The sequence below is a fragment of the Stegostoma tigrinum genome, chromosome 1 (assembly GCF_030684315.1).
Source record: "Stegostoma tigrinum isolate sSteTig4 chromosome 1, sSteTig4.hap1, whole genome shotgun sequence".
In the NCBI taxonomy this organism is placed as follows: Eukaryota; Metazoa; Chordata; class Chondrichthyes; order Orectolobiformes; family Stegostomatidae; genus Stegostoma; species Stegostoma tigrinum.
Genome location: NC_081354.1, coordinates 34,933,021 through 34,949,758, shown reverse-complemented (window position 1 = coordinate 34,949,758; position 16,738 = coordinate 34,933,021). Strand labels below are relative to the sequence as shown.

Sequence of the window (16,738 nt, the reverse complement as noted above, 5' to 3'; positions counted from 1 at the left end):
GACGAGTAGGAAAATGGAGGAATGTAGTGGGAGGGAGGATGAGGTGAACAATTGGGGTTATGAAAAACATCGTGGAGGGGGATATTCATAGATAGGAACAGGATAAAGCCATTCACATCCTTGAAACTGTTCTGGCACTCACATCATGATGAGTTAACTCAACCCTAGTTTACTTCTGAACCCTTGATATCCTTACCTCATAAACTTCAGGTCAAATCTGGAAAGTTTAACTGAGCATTCAAAGGCTTTGGGGGAATGATTTCTAGATTTCCACTACTTTTACACAGCAATAGCTCCCCTTTATTTCACTTTTCAATGTCCTAGATCTTATTTTTAAAATTGTTCCTCTTGCTGTGTATGAGCCTGTTGAATCCTTTTTAATATTTGAAATACAGTGCCTTAGTTTAAATCTGAAGAGGACAAAAGCCATGTTTATGAAACCTAGCCTGCTAATTTAGCCCTTTACATCTTGTTATTATTCTGATAGATTTGTATCACTCTCAGCAAAGAACACAACATCATTCCTGAAGAAGATTGCCTGATTCCAGATGGGATTTATTTTTAATCTGAGTTATTATTTCTTTTTAATTCACTCAAGGTCTATGCTTGTTGTTGTTTGGGCCAGCAATCCCTTGCCCATTGTTAGTTACCTTTTGAGAAGGTGGCGATGAGCTGCCTTTTGAACTGCTGCAGTTCATTTGGCAGAGGTATACATTTAGTGAGGGAGTTGAAGGATTTTGAATCAATGACACTGAAGGTATGGCAATATATTTCCAAGTCTGGATGGTGAGTGACTTGGATCTGGCAAGTGGTAGTTCTCCCATGTATCTGCAGTCCTTGTCCTTTTATGGTAGTGGTTTTGTGTTTAGAAGGTGCATCTGTGAAGTCATGGTGAATTTATACAGTGCGCCTTATAGACGATGTTCATTACTGCTACTGAGTATTGATGGTGAAGCAAATGGATATGCCTGTCAAGTGGGCTGCTTTGTTTGGATGATGTCAAGCTTGTTGAACATTGTTGGAGCTGCACTCACCCACACAACTGGAGGGTATTCCATCATATTCTTGGCTTGTGTTTTATCGATGGTCAACAGGCTTTAGGGAGTTAGTTGAGTTACTTGCTGCAAGATTCCAATCCTTTGACACATTCATGTCACCACAGTACGTATGCAAATAGTCAAGTTCAATTTCTTGTTGGTGATAATGCCGAGAATATTGATAATGGGGGAAATCAGTGATAGCGATGTTGTTGAATGTCAAGTAGCAGTGGTTAGATTCTCATTTGTACAGATGGTCATGATCTGGCATTTTTGTGGTGTGGATATAACTTGCCATTTGTCAGTCCAAGCCTGGATATTGTCCAGATCCTGTTGCATTTGGACATGAATTGTTTCAGAGTCTGATAAGTCTGAATGGTGATGGATATTGTGCAGCCATCCATGAATGTCCCCACTTTATGAGCTTCTGATAGAAGGAAAATCATTGCTGATGCAGCTGAAGATGGTTGAGCTACGTGCACTTTCTTGAGGAACTCCCGCAGACTGACCTCTCATAACCACAACCATCTTACTTTGTTTCAGGTATGACTCAAACGACCAGGTGGTTTCTCCCAATTCCCATTGACAAAAGTTTTGCTAGAGTCAAATGGGGCCAAAATTTGGCAGAAATACGCCAAAATTAGGCAGGTGGAGTTTAACATGGATGTAAGTGAGGTTGTTCATTTTGCTTGGAAGAGTAGAAATTTAACTTATTACCCAAATGGAAAGAAACTTCAGAGTACTTTGGCGCAGAGGAATCTCGGTATCCTCATGCATGAATCACGGAAAGCTAACGTGCAGGTACAAGAAATAATGTATAAAAGAAGGAGGAGATGAACACAGTAGGCCAAGCAGCATCAGAGGAGCAGGAAAGCTTGACGTTTCAGGTCGGGGCTCTTCTTCAGAAAATTCTGAAGAAGGGCCTCGACCCGAAACATCAAGCTTTCCTGCTCCTCTGATGCTGCTTGGCCTGCTGTGTTCATTCAGCTTCACACTGTGTTATTTCAGATTCTCCAGCATCAGCAGTTCCTACTATCTCTATAAAAGAAGGAAAGTGTTTTTGTAACAGTATAAGGCATTAGTGAGGCCACACCTGGAGTATTGTGTACATTTCTGGTCCCCTCGTTTGAGTAGAGATGTAATTACATTAGAGGCAGTTCAGAAGAGCTTCACTAGATTGATTTCAGAGATAAGGGACTTGTCTAATGAAGAGCGATTGAGCAATTTAGGCCGATATTCTCTGGAGCTTAACTGTTTTTCAAAAGTTGCTAAACTCACAAATGTCCTGTGGGCGTACAGCAAATATTTTGAAGGACTTTGATTGTTGGTTTTGTTGATTTGTTGGCACTGGGGGAATAAAATGACCAGACTTGATTTGTTTATTTTGTGATAGTTGCTCGTGCTGATTGTGAGCTTTCCTTAACTCTCCATTGGAAGGAACTTATACTTAGATTAATATTTAGGCAGTGAGATATTTGAGCAAACCAGCATTTATATTTGAAGTAATCATTTTTTTTCTGCCATTTAGTATAATCATACAGTTCACACGTGTTCTTTAAGAAAGGAAATCTGCCATACTTAGCTGGTTAAGTCTGCATGGGACACAAGACTCAAAGTAATGTAGGTGACTCTTCACTGCTGTCTGAAATTGCCTTGTGAACCAGTCGGTTCAATTGGGATAAGGAATGGGCAGCAAATGTTGACCAGAAAGGCCCATGTATTGTGAAAGAATATAGAAGAAAAAAGTGTGATTCAGAATGATGTGTGCTTGAGTAAAGAGATCTATTGATATACTAATTTGGAAACAAATTTTGGTGAGCATAGAAGCAACTGACTTGCCTTTCATTGCCTGAAAGTATCAGTGTGGCATTCAGAATTCTAAATATATTCAGACTGCGATGACCGTTACATTTTTATCACACTGTAGTAAATTATTTAGAAAATAATACTTTTCCTATAATGTGTGGTTCATGGGACACACATGTACAGAATTACCTATGTCTTGTGCAGCCAGTGCATGATAGTTTTACGGCAGTCAGTTACATTGTTGGAGAATTGTTGGGTAACTCTGACTTCAATGTATAGCATAATAGATGGTTGGTACTTGAATAATGCGCTGAGGGAAAGTGCAATAGATAAATAGCCCTGCATTATATATAGAATAATGGGTGGTGCTGAGTTACATCTGTTCCCTTAGCATTGCCAGGATGACTTGCACAGGAGCTTGCATGAGCCGAAAGCACTTGATCAAGTATCAGCCTGTGCCAAGGTTTATGCAGCAGTCCAGCTCCACTCCAATGAATTCTAAACTCCATTTTCAAATAGCAGCAACAAATGGAAATAAATTGTACGTGTGGTACCTGATGACTGCCAGGTTGAAACTAGTTTTATTCCACAGAAATGACTAATATATGCAGCTCACTTTCAAAATAAAACTAATATAATGTATTGATGCATATTTTGCTGGGGGTAAGTCAGCTGACAGTATGCCCAGCGGTCTCATTCTTGCATATCGAGGTCTTGTTTAAAAAAAAAATCACCCACAAAGTACTGACAGCAGCAAAGTGATAGCATCTGGAACCTTGGTAAACAAAGGAACAGTGTACCTCATTAATCAGTGAGAAATAAACAGGAAGGAATGAAGAGGGTGAATGAATTCATTGTCAGATCAGATATGGGAAGAGAAATAAAAGAGGAATCAAAAGAATTTTGCAAAAAGACAATGTTTGTAAACTTGATTTTTTAAATCTCCCTTCAAAGTACATCCTGCAGGAATTTTGTTTATTGTTCACTTTCTGGGTAGAGGTTAATTGGTAATCATATGGCCCAAGTTTTCTACTCAGCATCAGAACCATTGCCTCCAAAATGATCAGTTAGAAAACCTGTTAGCTAGTTATGTTTAAAAGGATCCAACTTCTGATCCACCATACTAAAGAACTCCCATAGTGCAGAAGTCCATGCAGAGAATTGCAGATAGGATCAATGCAGAAAACACACTTCCTTTTATCCTGGATATTTGAGCCTACCATGTGGCAGCTTGTGTTGTGAAATGTTAATGAATGGATGACAGGGTAGAGTGCATGAGGTAACTGGGTAAGGTGGCAGGTAGATCATGACCGGGAATGGGAGGTTATTAAAGTCCGGCCAGAAGATGGTCGTGTGGTTGGTGGTAGTCAGATCTTGTTGGAACAGTTGAATATGGTTGGATTATTGGGTTAGGTCTAGTCAAGTTGGTTCACGAGACGTAGTCAAGTATGGTTGGGACTTCTTCAGAATATCTGGGAGAGTAAGGGAATTCCCAATCAGGAGTTCAAATTTCCCAGGCAAATTCCACAGAGGTTATCTCGTGCATTATGGGTCACAATTCTGATTTGTGGTGATCCAGAGACTGTCCCATTGTCATTGAAATACATTTTATGTTAAGTTAATGCGCAATTAATGTACAAAGCAGCAACTTCACAAAATTTATGGTGAAAATGAGGGTGAAACGTTAATTTCACAGCACTAACAGAGACCATCAGCTAGTTATGATTCATAATTCAGAGCGTTTCTGTACTGCTATAAATTTCTGATTGATGTGCAAATTAATAAAAGTTTGTCATTCACAGACAGCTGTTTTTCCATATTATTATTACTTATTGAATATATCAAGTTGTGTTGCATCTTTCAACTGATAAAAACAACTTGATTCTTAATGGTAGCTTGCAAAGTGAGTTCAATGACCTAGTTATTGTGAATAAAGTGAGTAATGATTGTGTGTATTGCAAAAAACAGGAAGAAAATACTCACTGACCTTACTTCATGCTTTATGGCGTATGCCCCAGAGCAATCAAATTGACAGTGCGGTGAATTCAGGATGCTGAAATTTGCTTTAACTATGGTTTAAATTAACTATGGCTAAATATGTGTGCTCCTGTTGAGCTCCTGTTGCGTTTAGAAGTATAAGATACAGACTTTTAAGCCCAGAGCCATTCAGTCTCTTTGTTGAGAGAGCATTGGCAAGATAGACTGAGTCACAATAAAAGAATCGTGAGAAGAGCCAGTGAAGTTGCAGTCACTTTTGTGCTTTCATACTTCATGTTGAAGAATACCATCACTGTGGATTTAATGTAATGCTTCATGATAGCCCATCATTACAGGACGTGATGAAATCCATTAATGAGCTAGATAGCAGTCACACCTGCATCTCAGTAGAAGCCATCCATCATTTCTTCAAAGAAATTGCATGTTGTGTACTGAACAGTACTATATTTATGATGAGAGGGAGCTGATGTACTCCTGTTCACTCTAAGCAAACTCTCTTTTTCAGGAATAGGGAGTTGAAACTGAGAATTGGAGCAGATGAATGATCAATAAATGGCAGTGGTTTTAATGGCGTTCTCACTTCCATATTTCCTTTCACCATGATCCTTCTCTTGGGCAGTGGCACATTAAACCTCCTGCTCTGCTGATGACCTGCTCAACTTGGTCAAGATCAGTGGCAATGTGTAAGGTCAGAATACGGCATCTAGCATCCTTTTTAAGACACTGAGCAATTCCTGCATGGTCAAAGCCACGAAAGCAGCCACTTTCTTCACAGACATTTTTGCAACTCCATGGCCACAAATTCACTTAGCAATCCAGGTTAAATTCCTCTCTACCCTCCACTACTGTGCAATGTGTGTGCACGAACCTTTGGTCAGTTCTTGGCTATATTGTTGCGCATCTAGCATTATTCTTCTCAGTCGCACTTCCGTAGTTTGGTGTCTGTATCTAGCTGAGCAGACCTTGGACAGAATTGCACTTCTCAACTATTTGCTGCTATCCCGCCATTCCTATCAGCCTGTGCGTGCTTGTATGGCGTGACACAACAGATAAAAGTTGACTTAACTGTCTGTGAACCCATAGCAATGTGAGTATCTGAATTGGTGCAGGATGTAGGTGCTGTGACAGTACATCCTTAGAACAAGTGAAGTCCTATAAGTCACCAACCCTGACATTAATCCAACTCTGATCTTAAGGTTCTTGAGTAGATTTGTAGCTCAGATTGTGGATGCAGTGGTTCGCTCTGTCATCAAGCTAGTTCGTTAGTTTGCAGATGCTTCATTACCCTGCTGGGTAACCACTCTGAAGGAAAAACCAGAAATGAGATAATCAAATCCAACGGACAGCAGAGTTTAAATCCCAGGCAGCAAACTACATCAGCACTTCATCGGTGGCTGCACTGATGATGTTATCCAGCAGGGTAATGAAATGTCTGCGAGCTAACAAACCAGCTTGGTGAGCGAACCAACCATACCAACTCTGATCTTGTAATCAAACCTACAGACAAGTTGGTGCTGTTGTTATCTGGCACACTGACCTCCGAGTGCCAGCTCTTGGACACTGCCTCCTCCTATCACTCGGAGCCATGACCACACCATTGAACGTTGTGTTCACAACAGTTACTAATCTAATTTCATTTGGTAATCTCACCCCCCCCCCCCCCCACCCCCCCAACCACCCCGCCATGCCTTTAAGCTTATAGTCCCCCAACCCCGCTTAACTTGATTCTACTTTACTCCCAAAATCCACAAACAGGACTGCCCGCCGGGACTCATTGTTTTTGCCTGCTGCTGCCCCACAGACTTATTTCTTCCTACTTCTACTTGACCTTTTTTCTCCTCTTGTCCAGTCCCTTCCCACTTAAACCTGCAATCTTCTGACACTTTACTTCAGTTTCAGAATATCCAGTTTGCAGGCTCCAGCCACCTCTTCTTTACCATGGATGTGCAATCCTTTGCGCATCCACCACCCATCAAGAAGGTTCACTTCTTCCTGGAAGAAAGGCCTAAATTGTCCCCCTCCAATACCTTGCTCATCGTCATTTTGAGCATCTTCTTCTTTGACTCCTCTCACTTTCTTCAGATCACAGTTATGCCTGCCTCTTTGTGGGGTATGTGGAATATTCCTTGTGTCAATGCTCAAAATGACGATGAGCAAGGTATTGGAGGGGGACAATTTAGGCCTTTCTTCCAGGAAGAAGTGAACCTTCTTGATGGGTGGTGGATGCGCAAAGGATTGCACATCCATGGTAAAGAAGAGGTGGCTGGAGCCTGCAAACTGGATATTCTGAAACTGAAGTAAAGTGTCAGAAGATTGCAGATTTAAGTGGGAAGGGACTGGACAAGAGGAGAAAAAAGGTCAAGTAGAAGTAGGAAGAAATAAGTCTGTGGGGCAGCAGCAGGCAAAAACAATGAGTCCCGGCGGGCAGTCCTGACACTCAACTTTTTCTTTTTTCAGTACATCAATTAGATCATTGCTGCTTCCCAGTGTCATCTGGGAATTGGAAAAGTTTATCAATTTCACTTCCAATTTGGACCCTGCTGTCACCTTCACCGGGTCCATCTCTGACTCCTCCCTTCTCATCCTCCATCTCTGACTCCTCTCTTCTCATCCTCAACATCTCTGTTTCCATTTCTGGGGATAAGCTGGCCCAGCATTATTAATTACAAATCCACCGACTCTCAAAGCTACTTTGACTATATATCCTCACATGCTGCTTCCTGTAAAGATTGTATTCCATTCTCCTGGTTTTTCTGTGTCTGTTCCATCTGTTCTGATGATGCCAGCTTTAACAAAGGGGCCTCCAAAATGTCTACCCTTTACCTCAACCAAGGATTTCTCACCACCGTGGTTGTTAGGGCCCTCAATCATGTCTGATTCACCTCCTACACTTTGACCCTCACCATTTCTCTTCCTTCCACAACAGTGATAGGGACCCCGGTCCTCAGTTACCATTCCAATAGTATTCGCATTCAAACAAACATTGGCCACCATTTCTGCCACCTCCACAGGAATGCCACCACCAGATACACATTCTCTCCTGTCCCTTGTCAGCCTTCCTCTGGGACACCTTGGTCCACTCCACCACTCAGTGCTCCCCACACCCCCATGGCAGTTTCCTATCCAAAAATTGCAGAAGGTGCAACACCTACCCTTTACATCCTCCATCCTGACTCTCCAAAGCCCCAGACACACCTTCCAGTCAAGCAGTGATTTACCTGTACTTCACTCAATCTAGTTTACTATATTCACTGCTCACAATGTGGTCTGCTTTACATTGGGGAGGCGAAATGCAAACTGGCAACTGCTTTGCAGAACAGTTACGTTCTGTGCAGGGAAATGACTCTGAGCTTCCTGTTGCCTGCTATTTCAACACAGCACCGTGTTCCCCGGACAACATCTTTGTCTTTGGCTTGCTGCACTGCTCCAGCAGAGCTCAGCGCAAACTGGAACGACAGTAGCATGTTTTCCACTTGGGTACCCTGTAACCTTCAGGACTCAATTTCAAATTCACAAGTTTAGGGCCTGAGCACTTTCTCCCATGTCCTCACCCCAAATCTCGCACACCAGTTCTTGCCATCGCATAGGCTGCTACCACAACCAACCCATTGTTGGTCATTCATGGTCCCTGTTAGAAGCTATTTATTCACCTAGGCTGATGTTTAGCCATTCTTTTGTCTGCCCAAGTGTTTTTCTCTCTCTCTCCATGGTTCTATCTCCACCAATCCTTTTTACTCTTCCCTCATCCCCCTTCTCCCTGCATCAGCACCGCCCCCCCCGCCCAACCCATTGCAAACTTCAGCATATATGCCAACATTTTTCTGGCTAAAATCAGTTTTAAAGAAGGATCCCGGGACCTGAAATGTTATCTCTGCTTTCGTTCCACAGATGCTGCCAAATCTGAGTTTTCCAGTAATTTTAGTTTTTATTTCCTCTATGGGATCACCTTCATGAACATGCAGCATTAGCTGTACACATGAAGGCCCTGGAAGATATATAGACATGATTCAGTAGTCACAAATTCTTAATCATGACAATCATTGTTATAGTTCAGTAATTGGTAAACTGAAATCTGCACATCACAAATGAGACATTTGTAATTCTGTCACCAGCTATCTATGAGTTCTCTGTCTATCTCTGACTCAGAGCAGCACAGAATATGCTACTTACCTTTCGGGCTTTCTCCTCTGCATCAATGAGCTAGGCTATTTGTGACAGGCCATCTTTAGCCTTTGCCCTTTCAATTGTGTTTTTTATCTTTGTGTATTAGTATAACAGACCTACAAATTGTTGGAAATATTTACCTTACCAATGCAGTGGCTAAATTTGTGGTGCCTACAAAAGTGAAGACTGTATACAGCTGAATGAATGTATGATTTTATGACCAGACCCCAGGTGAGGTTCCCCAATTCATTTATATTTCAGGCGGCATATGCTAAACTGTTAGGTTCCTGGGTGAATAGGGACAGTGCTGGCTACCTCCTTCTTTATTCATAACCTTCTTAGGAGGCAGCAACAAGGTTAATTTAGAAAGCATCCCTTCCTTTTGGGTTCTTTTTCCTTCGATCAAAATGAACTCCTGTTTTGAATCTATGGTGTGAGAATTCTGTAATGATTAAGAACATTAACGACCACACTGTCAAAACTTCCTGAATGCATTTTTGTAACTAGCTGCTTGGTTTTCTAGAAATACTTGAAATTTTAAGAGCAGTAAAGGACAATTTGGCCCAACAAATCTGCTTTTGTTTCATTATTACAAAGATATAGGAAGATCATTCAGCTTTCACTTTGAAAGCCCATTTGGTATCTAGCGTAGTAGTCTTGGTGAATTATTCTGCATCTCTTTAACCTTTTTGTGTAATAGTTCCTGATTTCATTCCTCAAGAATGATATCAATCTCACTTTTTCAACATAATACCTAATTTTGCATTTTTATTTGGTGTGACCAGTTTATCTAGCACAACTTCAACAATTCCTTTCTAGTTTTGAAAATTTATGTTAGGCCACTTTATTAGAAAAACAATAAGGACATCCTTTCGTTTCTTCTTGAATATGTTTGGGATTTTCTTTAACAAAAAGTAATAACTTTCCCACAAGTCCCAATTTTGATTCCAGTTGTGTGCTGAGTTATCAGGCAATAACAACCATCACAATGGTGGGAGTAATGAGAGGGGAAGAAAAAGTTGGAGTCTATATTCTTTATTTTTGCTTGGATTGAACATCTTGAATCTGTAGGTGAAAAATTAACACCTGGGCATTTATTCCCAAGGACTTTGAAGAGTCAAGTAAAGAAAATTAAAATCACTGTTCTGTATGTATGGCTGTGCTTACAATGAATGTTCTGCTGAGATGGCCTCTTTAGGCAAGTTAAGTCAAGAGATGCAATGTGATGTACGAATTTGTATCCCAAATTGGTCTTTTTAACATGAAACTTGGCTACAATTTCTGAACAACCACAAGTGATATACAGCAAGCTTTGTTTTGACTGGCACCTTCTCAACCAGCACTCTTGATAAGCTGGCAAGAATTATATATTTTAAATACTGCAATTTACAGTGATGTCCAAGTATTTGTGCTGTAAATAAAGTATAACGGTGATGTGTTCACCCCCTGCATTTGTTATTTACTGAGTGTTTTACATTGGTTTTAGGAGGCATGTTGATGTTTTTATTTAGTTTTTTTGAGTGATGTTGATGCTTTGCTTGGTCAGCATTTACTGTGGTTATGCGTGCCTCTTGATTATCTGGAATATTTGATCATTTGGCACACTCCTGGTCCAAAAGTTGCCAGTTAATTAAAAGTTTGTCGTACAGTAAATCCTTTGTATTCGTGAAATCATGAATCGCAAATTCACCTGTCTGTACCAATAAATAAGTAACAACAAAGGTCAGCATCCGTCGGCAAAAATAGCGAATCCACGATTTTCTTCTTGTTATTACCCTATTTTTAAATGAGCTCCACAATATAGGATTTCATTAATTGAGGAGTGTCTCAGAAATTAAATCCACATGAATACAGAGGGGTGACTACATGTGATATTGCTTTATCATGTCATCTTAAAAAATGATGCTGTTTACTTCTGTTGCTTAATATTCAGTTGTTACCTGCAAAATGGAAGTGTCTGGTCAGGTAAGGTGACCCTGTACTAATCAGTGTCTTTTCATTGCTTAGGTATCCTGGTCAGATATTGGAGGGATGGAAAACGTGAAGCTGAAACTCAAGCAGGCTGTTGAGTGGCCACATAAACACCCTGAATCCTTTACCAGAATGGGGATTCAACCTCCAAAAGGAATTCTGCTTTATGGGCCTCCTGGATGCTCTAAGACAATGATAGCAAAAGCTTTGGCCAATGAGAGTGGACTGAATTTCTTAGCTGTGAAGGTAATACTGCACAAATTGAAAAGTTTTCTACAGACATTGCATCGAACAGACCGAGGTTGTGTCTGTTCTCCGGTTCAGTTATTGATAGCTCCATTTTAAAAAAGTGTAATGCAAATGTCTTTTAAAAACAGCACAATTTAGTTCTGCTATTAATAGAGAGTTCTTGAAATGGATGTCCATGTAGAAGTTATTGGTGAACAACAACCCAAGCTTTTAAAATGGCCCAAGAAATTTCACTGTAGAATAATCAAAACACAATGGACACTGTGTCTGAGAAGATTTTGGGACTATTCTTGCAATGTAATTGTAAAGCTACTGTTATCCCATGTAAGGAGATCAGGGGTTACGTGAAAAGGCAGGAGAAAGAGTTTGAGAAACATATCAGTCACGATCGATTGGAGGAGTAGTCTCAATGGGCTGCATGGCTGAATTCCATTCCTGTATTTTGTGATCTTAATACGTTTTTTTTAATGTGCCCAGGAAAGTGTTTTACAGGGCACTAAGCAGCTGTAGTTCACTTCAGTACCAGTTGATTCATAAAAACAGATTAAGGCCCTGGAGAATGTTGGTGAACAAAGGGACCTTGGCGTGCAGGAACATTGCTGCTTGAATTGGAGTCGCAGGTGGACAGAGTAGTGAAGAAGGCATATGGTACGTTTGCCTTTATTGGTCAGTATAGGAGTTGGGGGGAGAGGGTGGTCATGATGCAGCTGTACAGGACATTGGCTAGGCCACTTTAGGAATACTGCATTCAGTATTGGCCGCCCTGCCTTAGGAAGGATGTTGTGAAACTTGAAAGAGTTTGGAAAACTTCAGAAGGGTTGGAGGGTTTGAGCTATGGGGAGAGGCTGAGTAGAACATAGAACAGTACAGCACAGAACAGGCCCTTCAGCCCACGATGTTGTGCCGACCATTGATCCTCATGTATGCACCCTCAAATTTTTGTGACCATATGCATGTCCAGCAGTCTCTTAAATGTCCCCAATGACCTTGTTTCCACAACTGCTGCTGGCAACGCATTCCAAGCTCTCACAACTCTCTGTGTAAAGAACCCGCCTCTGACATCCCCTCTATACTTTCCTCCAACCAGCTTAAAACTATGACCCCTCGTGTTAGCCTTTTCTGCCCTGGGAAATAGTCTCTGGCTATCAACTCTATCTATGCTTCTCATTATCTTGTATACCTCAATTAGGTCCCCTCTCCTCCTCCTCTTCTCCAATGAAGAGTCCGTGCTCAGTCAACCTCGCTTCATAACATAAGCCCTCCAGTCCAGGCAGCATCCTGGTAAACCTCCTCTGAACCCTCTCCAAAGCATCCACATCTTTCCTATAATAGGGCGACCAGAACTGGACGCAGTATTCCAAGTGCGGTCTAACCAAAGTTTTATAGAGCTGCAACAAGATCTCACGACTCAAACTCAATCCCCCTGTTAATGAAAGCCAAAACACCATATGCTTTCTTAACAACCCTGTCCATAAAATCAGCAGTTTTATATTGGTGGATGCCAGTGTTGTAGTTGTACTGGAACAGCTTGGCTAAGGACATAGCATGTTCGGGAGCACAAGTCATCAATACTATTGCTAGAATGTTGTCATGGCTTATAGCCTTTCAGTATCCAGTGCCTTCATCCGTTTCTTGAATTTACATGGAATGAATCGATTTGGCTGAAATTGATCATGTTTTGTATGGGATTTCTGGAGGAGACCAAGATGGATCATGCACTTGGCAGCTCTGTCTGAAGACAGGTTTTTGAATGCTTCAGCCTTAACTTTTGCACTTGTATGCAGGGTTCCCCCATAGCTGAGGATGGGAATGTTTGTGGAGTCTACTGTGCAGGCAGTGAAGAAAACTAATGGCATGCTGGCCCTCATAACAAGAGGAATTGAGTATAGGAGCAAAGAGGTCCTTCTGCAGCTGTACAGGGCCCTGTGAGACCATACCTGGAGTATTGTGTGCAGTTTTGGTCTCCAAATTTGAGGAAGGACATTCTTGCTATTGAGGGAGTGCAGCGTAGGTTCACGAGGTCAGTTCCTAGAATGGTGGGACTATCGTATGTTGAAAGATTGGAGTGACTGGGCTTGTATACATTTTGAGTTTAGAAGGATGAGAGGGGCTCTGATTGAGATATATGTGGGAGTCCAAAACTAGAGGGTATCGGTTTAAGGTGAGAGGGGAAAGATATGTGGTCTGTTTCGGTGCTTCTGTCTTTACGAAAGAAACAAACTTTGTAGTGAATGAAACGTTTGAAGAGCAGGTGTGCATGCTGGAATGGATAGAGATAGAGGAAGCTGAAGTGCTGAAAATTTTGTCAAACATTAAGATTGGCAAGTCGCCAGGCCGGACCAGATTTGTCCTCGGCTGCTTTGGGAAGCGAGAAATGCAATTGCTTCACCACTTGCGAAGATCTTTGCATCCTCACTCTCCACTGGAGTCGTACCTCAGGACTGGAGAGAGGCAAATGTAATTCCTAAATTCCAGAAAGGAAATAGGGAAATCCCCGGCAATTACAGACCAGTAAGTCTCACGTCTGTCGTCTGCAAGGTGTTAGAAAGGATTCTGAGGGATAGGATTTATGACCATCTGGAAGAGCATGGCTTGTTTAAATGCAGTCAACACGGCTTTGAGAGGGGCAGGTCATGCCTCACAAACCTTATCGAGTTCTTTGAGGATGTGACTAGAAAAGTTGATGAGGGTCAAGCTGTGGATGTGGTGTATATGGACTTCAGCAAGGCTTTTGATAAGGTTCCCTCTGGTAGGCTCATTCAGAAGGTCAGGAGGAATGGGATACAGGGGAACTTAGCTGTCTGGATACAGAATTGGCTGGCCAACAGAAGACAGCGAGTGGTAGTAGAAGGAAAATATTCTGCCTGGAAGTCAGTGGTGAGTGGTGTTCCACAGGGCTCTGTCCTTGGGCCCCTACTGTTTGTAATTTTTATTAATGACTTGGGATGAGGGGATTGAAGGATGGGTCAGCAAGTTTGCAGACGACACGAAGGTTGGAGGTGTTGTTGACAGTATAGAGGGCTGTTGTAGGCTGCAGCGGGACATTGACAGGATGCAGAGATGGGCTGAGAGGTGGCAGATGGAGTTCAACCTGGATAAATGCGAGGTGATGCATTTTGGAAGGTCGAATTTGAAAGCTGAGTACAGGATTAAGATTCTTGGCAGTGTGGAGGAACAGAGGGATCTTGGTGTGCAGATACATAGATCCCTTAAAATGGCCAGGCTGGGACTATTTTCTCTGGAGTGTCGGAGGCTGAGGAATGACCTTAAAGGTTTATAAAGTCATGGGGGGGGTGGGGGGGGAATGAATAGAGTGAACAGCCAAGGCCTTTTCTCCAGGTAGGGGAGTCCAAAACTAGAGGGCATAAGTTTTTAAGGTGAGACAGGAAAGAGTTAAAACTGACCTAAGTGGCAACTTTTTCATGCAGAGAGTAGTACGAGTGTGGAAGGAGTTGCCAGAGGAAGTGGTGGTGGAAGGTACAATTACAACATTTAAAAGGCATCTGGATGGATAAATAAATAGGAAGGGTTTGGTGGAATTTGTGCCAAATGCTGGCAAATGGGACTAGATTATCTGGTCAACATGGATGAGTTGAACCGAAGGTCTGTTTCCACACTGCACAACTCTTATTACTCTATAACGCTCAAATGAGAGCTCACTGGCACAATTAGCTGGATTCTGCCAAATCACTCAACTCCAGAGCACATTCCAACGTTGATTCAAGCATAGATATAATATAAAACATAGAGAAAAGGGAGGAGTAATTTTCCTGGCAGCATTCGACAAACATAATATGAAGAAGCCGGAGCAAAATTGATGTCAGTGGGTGTTAAGAAGATATCCCTCCTGTGCTTCGAATTCACATAAAACTTTTGGTTATCATTCATTGCAGATTTAAGACATTGTGGCAGTTTTTTTCTTTTTTCTTTCATGGAACATGGATATCTCTGGGAAGGTCAGTATTTTCTTGCCCTCGAACTCAGTGGTTTGCTAGGCTATTGCATTGGGCAGTTAAGAGTCAACTATATTACTGTTTGGAGCCACATGTCGGCCAGATTGCACAAAGATGGCAGATTTCCTTCCCCAAATGATAGTAGTGAACAATATAAAAGCAAAATATTGCAGATGCTGGAAATCTAAAATACAAACAGAAAATGCTGAGAAGCTCTGGCAGTATCTATGGACAGAATAACATAATTAATGTATCTCTTCTTCGGAACTGACAATAGTGAACCAGATTGCTGTAAAAACCTATCAGTGATGATTAGTCAACATTACTGATGCTAGCTTTATATTCCAGTTTCAGTTATTAATTTAATTTATGTTTCACAACTGTTGACTTGAATTCATGCCCTAAAAGAATTATCCTGGTCCTCTGGATTACATGTGGAGTGAAATTACCACTTTACCACGTAGTGTTGGGGATCACTTTGCTTGCCTGGCTATTTTGGATACTTCATTGGTGATATTCTCTCTGCCATAAAGTTAGAGGTAGAACTGTGAGCTGGTGAGTCCATGATGTTCATCTCCAATCAACTCCTTGTGATAATGAAGCTGTACTTGTCAGCAGCCAGAATCACCTTTTCAAATAGTGAATGACATTTGTGCCACACGTGCAAGGAGTGACCACTTCCTACAGGAACGGTCTAATCTGGCCTACACTATTGCTAACTGCTTGCCTCTTGAAATAGGAATTTAGGGACCATAATTAACCAGTAATATCAATTCTGTAGCAGTGAGTGCCAATTGGCTCATGTCCTCATTGTTTTCTACTGTTACACAAAAACCTCAGGTCAGGGAAGTGATGGAAGACTCTCCAGTGGATGAATACAGCTGCAGAAACATTCCAGAAGTTTGACATCTTTGGGGAGAGAGGATTTGCTTGTACTTGCTGTCTGTACAATTTAACTTAATTTCTACCTCTAACGACACTAATCCAGTGCTACTGCAGGATTTATAACTTAGATGATGCACTGCAGTCACTTGCCAAACTTACTTGAACAGAAATTCCAAGCTTTGAGAGCAGCAAAACCATGAGAATACCACCACCTCCAAGTTGCTTCACATATATTACATTCATAATGTGCCTTTCAGGGATTTATGCATGTCCCATAGAGCTAACTAATATTTTTGCTTAAGGTGTTGTAGTTGTTTTACCTGAAACACTAAGAGTAGCCGTGCCGTGTGTGAAACATTGATTTATTGTTCATGTAGATCATGTTTTTTTTCTCCTTATTCTATCCATTTTCTTCTTTGCCCTGCTGTAGGCATTGACCACCTGCTTGGGGTGTGGTTCCATAGGTGTTGGAGCCCCATCAGGTAATCAGTATTTGTAAGTTAGTCTAAATTTTGCACATCATCTCTTTTAACAAATACAAGAAGCTTATGGTTTTCCTTTTGTTGAAGATGAGAATCCTGTATTCATCTCTCCGTTCTGCTCACCAAGCAAGTGAACATTTCCCTCAACCTACTCGTGCCTTAAACCTGAATTCACATCTTTCTCATTTTCTCT

At 41.5% G+C, this 16,738-nt stretch overlaps 1 protein-coding gene across 6 annotated transcripts in view; it reads left to right on the top strand.

Annotated features, from left to right (window-relative positions):
* Nucleotides 1-16,738, top strand: part of afg2a (AFG2 AAA ATPase homolog A) — a 423,169-nt gene that overhangs the window by 65,636 nt on the left and 340,795 nt on the right. For all 6 annotated transcript variants that reach the window (XM_059644453.1, XM_048543094.1, XM_048543085.1 and 3 more), the window contains exon 11: nucleotides 11,013-11,222. In XM_059644453.1, the coding sequence (XP_059500436.1) occupies nucleotides 11,013-11,222 (210 nt within the window). The remainder of the gene's footprint in view (nucleotides 1-11,012; nucleotides 11,223-16,738) is intronic.